The 6,244-nt window shown below is 37.3% G+C and overlaps 1 protein-coding gene across 1 annotated transcript; it reads right to left on the minus strand.

Annotated features, from left to right (window-relative positions):
- Nucleotides 1–547: 547 nt before the first annotated feature.
- LOC103336645 (DHHC-type zinc finger family protein) lies at nt 548–5,671 on the minus strand. Its single transcript, XM_008239722.2, has 10 exons — nt 5,231–5,671; nt 4,226–4,339; nt 4,003–4,123; nt 3,431–3,612; nt 3,193–3,261; nt 2,929–3,000; nt 2,703–2,831; nt 2,527–2,607; nt 2,216–2,422; nt 548–1,653 (listed from the first exon to the last, which is right to left on the minus strand). The coding sequence occupies exons 1-10, from the start codon at nt 5,273–5,275 to the stop codon at nt 757–759; spliced, it is 1,917 nt and encodes a 638-aa protein (XP_008237944.2). The 5' UTR covers nt 5,276–5,671; the 3' UTR covers nt 548–756.
- Between the last annotated feature and the right edge of the window lie 573 nt (nt 5,672–6,244).

The following is a 6,244-nucleotide window of genomic DNA, read 5'->3' on the forward strand; positions in this document are numbered from 1 at the left end:
CTTGAGATGCATTTCCTTTAGCTCCCGAAAATGATATCATCTTACTTTTTCTTGAAGAATAATCAATATTCTCATGTACAATTAACATCTTATGGAATCTTTTTTTGAGCGAATGCGTTTCTATGATAAAATAAATTATCGTGTAGAAGAAGTCTTTGCTAATGATTTTCCGGTCGCCATCTTATGTTTCTTCAAGGTGAAGGAAGTTTAGGTTCCACCCCAAAACCAATTGGCAATGTGGAGAGTAGCCCAACTTCTTATAAACCCAGACTAGATTCCTTAACATTTCAATATGGGACAAACACTCTCAACACAAAGATCCTTGTATTGGCAACTGAAGACAACCTGAACACATTTTGTGACTTGGGAAGAAAAGATACAAAACAAGACGTAAAAACCTTTGTATGGAGAGACCCAGCTCAGCTTGGGGAGATGATCGTCCAAAGCATAAAGTTCTAATGACGCTTCAGGCAATGAGTTCGGCAATCACCTGTAACTATTGTAAGTAAGCTAACAAAACAAAGAAAGATATATTGTATACGCACACTTGCAAATGAACAGCAATTCATATGTGGGAATCTAGTTATGGAAAAATGCTGATCAGGCAGAGCAATGTATTGGGTTAGTTAGTACAACATGATACAAACTCTGCACATGATGATGTTTTGTAACAAAATTCAAACTGAAAGAAACATCCCGGGTCCAACTCTATATGCATGAAAACGGTGATCAGTATTTCTCATTAATATAATCTACTCAAATCAATCTAGAAGAAAACTGGTTTTGCTGGGAATCACTTGGAAGAAACACGGGAAGCTGGCCACCCCTCTGGGATCTACCCTGTTGATACGTAGTAGAACCTCTATCCATGCCAGAAGCCAATGAACTGATGATATTCCTTGTCCCTCTGGTTGGCTGCTCATTCATAACAGGCCCACCAAAAAATATGGATTGCCCCGTGTACGTGAGCTCTGCTCCAGAAATCTGAGAAGAAGAACCTGCAGATCTGGAAGATGAGACAAATCGTCCAGCTTCTTGATCCCAAAAGACTGAAGATCCCACTTTTTCTGCAACACTCAAGTTACCTCTTTCCATAGGAATTTGCCCTATGTTTTCATTGCCCTCACTTTGTTTTGCTGACCGTGGAGATTGATCCGTTGATGACTGATAAATGGGGTTGAACTGATCTATGTTTGAAGCTTTCTGCTCTAGTGGCGAAGGGGTGAGACTAGAGACATGAGGACTGCTAAAGTTACTAAGAGTGCCACGGCCTGTTTCAACATCTTCTCTGCTAGCACGACTTGGTGGGTATGAACTCTTAGGAGACAATTTTGACGTCCCTGCTCTAGCATTTCTGTTGGTGAACCCCTGATCTGTACTAATTGGACTGCTTCTTCCACTCACATTGCTACTCGATAAATAGTCAGCCTCATATGGTTGATGTCGAGAACTAATTGGACGAAGCACAGATGATGATGCTCTAGCTTTGGCACCTGCTTTGGTTGCCTCATTAGAATCCAACTTTGAAAGCTTCCATGCACTTATCCGGACTGGACGCTGGGGTAACTTTTTTGCCTTATCAGGCTGCTGTATTGTATCTGGATCCACTGTGGATGGTAGGCGTCCTGGCTCCAAATGTGGAATAATTTCATCCTGCATATACAAGACCAATAAGATATCAATTCTACCCTTATTCTGAGAAAGGTTATGAAAAACTTGCAAAACTGAGGATCCACATGCATCACATGTGATTGAGTTGCTGCATTTCAAACCAATGGCTTACAAAATCACTAGTCACCACCAATTACAACCATAACTCTGGCAGAAATCTATTCCTTTTTTATACATAATCCTTAAAATTGGTTAAATTTTCAGTAAAACAATTATATCTTCATCATTTTTTTTGTACTATATGATAACTAACGATTATAAACCATTAACATAATAGTACTTCAAAATTATCTCTCAATTGAAATTGCATATTATCCAGCTCCCTAGTACATCAAACTTATGAAACCAATTTCACACCCCATCTTCTTTTGAATTACACACAATTCACAAAAGATATTTGTCGGAAAAGTTTCATGCACCTACAACAGGATGTATATAAAATTTTCTACAATTAACGACAAACCAATTTCAAATTTTCTTAAGGAAAATACACTTCTACTAGAATACAACTGCTATTCCATAATTATATTTGAAGTAAAGGTACCTGGTGGTCCATAAATATTCTTGGAGGGGTGCACCAAGCAGCTTTATAGTGCAAATTCATTCCCTGAGAGCTTCTTCCACTTATGGCAGTAACAGCAGAACTGGTTGGTGAAGATGGAAGACTTTGCTGATCACCTCCATCTACAGATGGTCCAGGATGTTCACTTTGTGTTCTCATGGCAACAACATATTCATATGTTGTGATGCCCTGCATCAAAACAATAATTTTAGTACATCCCCTACTAATATGGAGAGAGAGAGAGAGAGAGAGAGAGAGAGAGAGAGAGAGAGAACAGGTACAAACAAACATACCTTTCGAATCAGAATTATGTGGAAAAAGAATAGCTCTCCCAAAGGAAAAATGGCAAGAAGGGAGATTGCTGTGCACAGGGCCTGCAGACATTATAAATTTGTGATGTTCTTTCAGTATCTGATAGAATCCAGACCAACGAATTAAAAGCCATGAAATTATAGGGCAGAAAACTTACAACTACAGTGGCAAAGGGGGGCTGGGAGAAGCCAACTCCCAGCCTCTCAGTTATCTCACTTTTCATACCATTTTTATCAACAAAGCATCTAACAAAGACAGCAATACCAACACCACATTCAACAATAAGCTGTGACACACATGCAAAAACATCATGAGAAATAAATTTATTTTGGATAGAAACATCAAAACATTATGTAAGGAAACCAGACCATCGAAAAGCTCACCCAAACAAGGCTGGCAGCCATAAGGGACACAAATGTGATATAATTTTTCCTCCCCACACAATTATTCAACCACTGCAACAAAAATACTGATAATATTAGTGATGCCAATATAATAATAAAGATGTTCTTCATACATTATAGGGACAAGTTACTAATGATGCATACTGAGCACTAGGATAAGTGCCATACAACAGTTAGATATGCTAATAATTCAGGCAGGATATAACACAGGGATGTACATTTAGTATGAAATTTAGAAATTACCCGACAATGATGATCAAATCCATCAACACATTTATCACAACTTCTACAATGTTTACTGAACTTGCGGACCTACAAAATAACATGACAGCATGAGATGACCTGGAAGATAAAGTTTCCCTTCCTTTGTTTAGCATGCAGATACCAAACATTACGACCCTCACAACACCAAGAATGAGACAAGGCTTCAACTAGCTGAAGATACTGAAAACTGAAATTAACATAACTAGAAATCTCATACCTCAGCATTGCACAAAGTGCAGAAGAGAGCATCCTCTCCAGATTGTTCCTGTTGCTGCAAAAGATCTTCATCTTTGCGGCAATCTTCTCTTACAAAACAGCAACAAAAGAAACCTCCTAATTTTGAACACCAACTTGAACCTTGCCTATCCAACTTTCCTCCATTATTGAAAGATACATTCCCTAATAAAAATACAACATAAGCTTAAATTAGAAGCTCCAGAGAACAAAGTCAGAAGGAAGTGCTGATATCTTCAGCTTATGCTGGGAAATACCATCAGATGGGTAAAAGGATCATTCTCTTTTTACTTAGGTACATGAGCAAATGACCTTCTATTGGATTCTCTCAATTAATAATCAATAATTCAGATAGGCTGACATACACATTTTCATGTAGAGCCACTCAGGACTATCTATCAATATTCTTTTCCCCAAGAAATATCCTGACAAGTACCATTGCTAAAGTGGGCCTTAATTTCAATGTGAGATCACATGTCTGTTCTAGACTCGAATATGTACTTTAATGCAATCTCTGCAGAAATAAATAAACTATATTGCAGCCAAAACACTAACCAGGAGTATCTGTATCATTGTTTGCTTTGTAGGACAATGTCTTGTCAGCTTCAACTAGTATACCAGGATCAGCAGGATCAATTGCTGTACACCGAACATAAAGTATGAATACAGCAAGTGCCTGAAAATCAAGATTCAATCAATTAGACAATGACAAGAAAGCCTGAGCCAATGATTGGATTTTAAGTTTTTGGTTTTGGTGATGGGGGGTAACTGAGCTTACCAAGATAGAATAAACGCCAATAGCCACATACTCATAGATGTCCTTTCCGAGAAAGGGAGCGAAGAAGGCATAATATGCAACAGTTAGCAGGAAAAAAACTGTTATAGCCACAACCTGAGCACAGAAAAAAAAGAAAAAAAAAAAAAGAAGGGGGAATGAGTATCAGAAAGGCATGAAACATCACACAAGCTCTCAATGTTTCTCCAAAACATGGATCCACCAATCCCCGTTAATGACTTAGGTAATACAAACTTGTCTATTCAAATCTGCTTGACTATCTAACAACAGCACTGACATAAATTATTGCCTACTTATGACTTATGCGTGATGCTTCAATAGTCCCAATTTATGTTTGATCACCACTTATGCCATTTTTTAACTTTATTTTCAAGTTCACACTGCAACAACTTAACTTTCAATTCTCGCAAATGACATGATCACCAGTATGAAACCTAGTTATATGGTGTGTTGGATTAATGATTTCACTCAAGAACAAGGTTAGAATTAGAATGGGAACCCTATTAGCAAAGAAGACCGGCACTAAATTGAGCCTAATACAACAGAACAAAACGTAAAACAAAGTCTTAATTGCTTCTTTTCTTTGGCTCAATTATCATCGGACAGGTAGGGTCCAATAATCACCCTTAATGCATTCGAAATAAAGATTTTAAAGTAACTGGTAATCCAACAAGTGCAATTTCTTGCAAAATAAAAGATTACATCATTTCCGGAAACAAAGGCTCTGAAGTCCTTCGAAGAATTACTTTACTTTTTACAAAAACAATTGTTTGAGAAGAGAGACCCATAAACACAAAATCCCCCGACAACATTGTAAAACAAAGGAATCGCACACTCAAACACATAATAAATAACATTGATTCACCAGTCAGCCCTTTGAAAAATAATAATTTACCAAAAACAAAAATTTAGAGTAAAGGCAGATGAGAACTAAAATATACAAACAAACAAAAGACCACATTTTGACAATTATAAAAAACAATGTACCTGAAAAGTGTGAGCAGGGAGTTCCCATCCATGACGCCGAGCCATGACCAAGAACTGAGTCCAAATTCCTAAACGGTCAACACCATCAGAAAACCAAAACCGCCATTAACACAGGCCAACACCAGAATGCAAATCGTAACCAGATTCTCAGAAAAACTGGTTCAGCACTGTCCCATTGTTTCTTGCTTCCTCTTATCCTAGTACGGACCACAGCAAATCCAAGCCTTAAATATGTTTGCTTTTGAGATTTCAATGTCGACCCAGATGGTAAAAACGGAATTCGAGACAACCCAAGAAGTTTGATTTTGGATTCTAGGGCTGGTGGAGGGTTGAAATCAGAAGAAATATCATGAGAAGAAGAGCAGAAGGAGAGGAGAACCTTGGGCTGTGTCTCTGTTTGATTACATTGAACACTTGTCTGCTGTGGTTTTTAAAGTAAACGGCCTCTGTTAGTTGCCACTTACTTACACTGTATCTGCCGGCGAGGCAACTAATTTTTATTTTATGAAAACTTTTTACCCTTTTTGAAAGTCTTAAAACAGAATTTTATGTTGACCAGAAAACAAAAAGAAAACAGAATTTTATGAAAGCCAGCTCCAGAATTTTAGAGACTCCATCACCCTCAATTCATCAATCCTTCTATCCAATCCAGTCAGCCGCTACCGTGATTTTGGTGATTTGGTTGATGATCAATATAGTCAACTCCATTTTTTTTCACTTGATGGTCAAAATCAGTTAATCATGGTCTGGCCACATAATTTTTTGTCAAATTGGGTAAATCATTATTCGATGATTAATAATTTATGACACTTTCTTTTAAGAGCCCAAAATCACTCATTACTATTTAGTAGTGAGTTTTTAATTTATCGGAAGAGGCTATTCGTTTAAATTTTATGAACGACAATTATTGAACAAAAAAATACGAGTTGAAATAAAATTCAAATAATAATGTAAGGTCATGAAATTTGTATACCGAATTATGTAGCGCTACACATTTTTGTACCTTAGTTGTAA

The sequence above is a fragment of the Prunus mume genome, linkage group LG7 (assembly GCF_029339155.1).
Source record: "Prunus mume cultivar Tortuosa linkage group LG7, ASM2933915v1, whole genome shotgun sequence".
Classification (NCBI taxonomy): Eukaryota; Viridiplantae; Streptophyta; class Magnoliopsida; order Rosales; family Rosaceae; genus Prunus; species Prunus mume.

Bases quoted from the DNA above. Each gene is read 5' to 3' on its own strand.
- LOC103336645 (XM_008239722.2), bottom strand. From the start codon at position 5,275: ATGGCTCGGCGTCATGGATGGGAACTCCCTGCTCACACTTTTCAG. The intron at 4,340-5,230 runs GTACATTGTTTT...TTCTGTGCTCAG, and splicing joins TCCCTGCTCACACTTTTCAG to GTTGTGGCTATAACAGTTTT. The intron at 2,832-2,928 runs GTGAGCTTTTCG...TGTGTGTCACAG, and splicing joins TGGCTGCCAGCCTTGTTTGG to CTTATTGTTGAATGTGGTGT.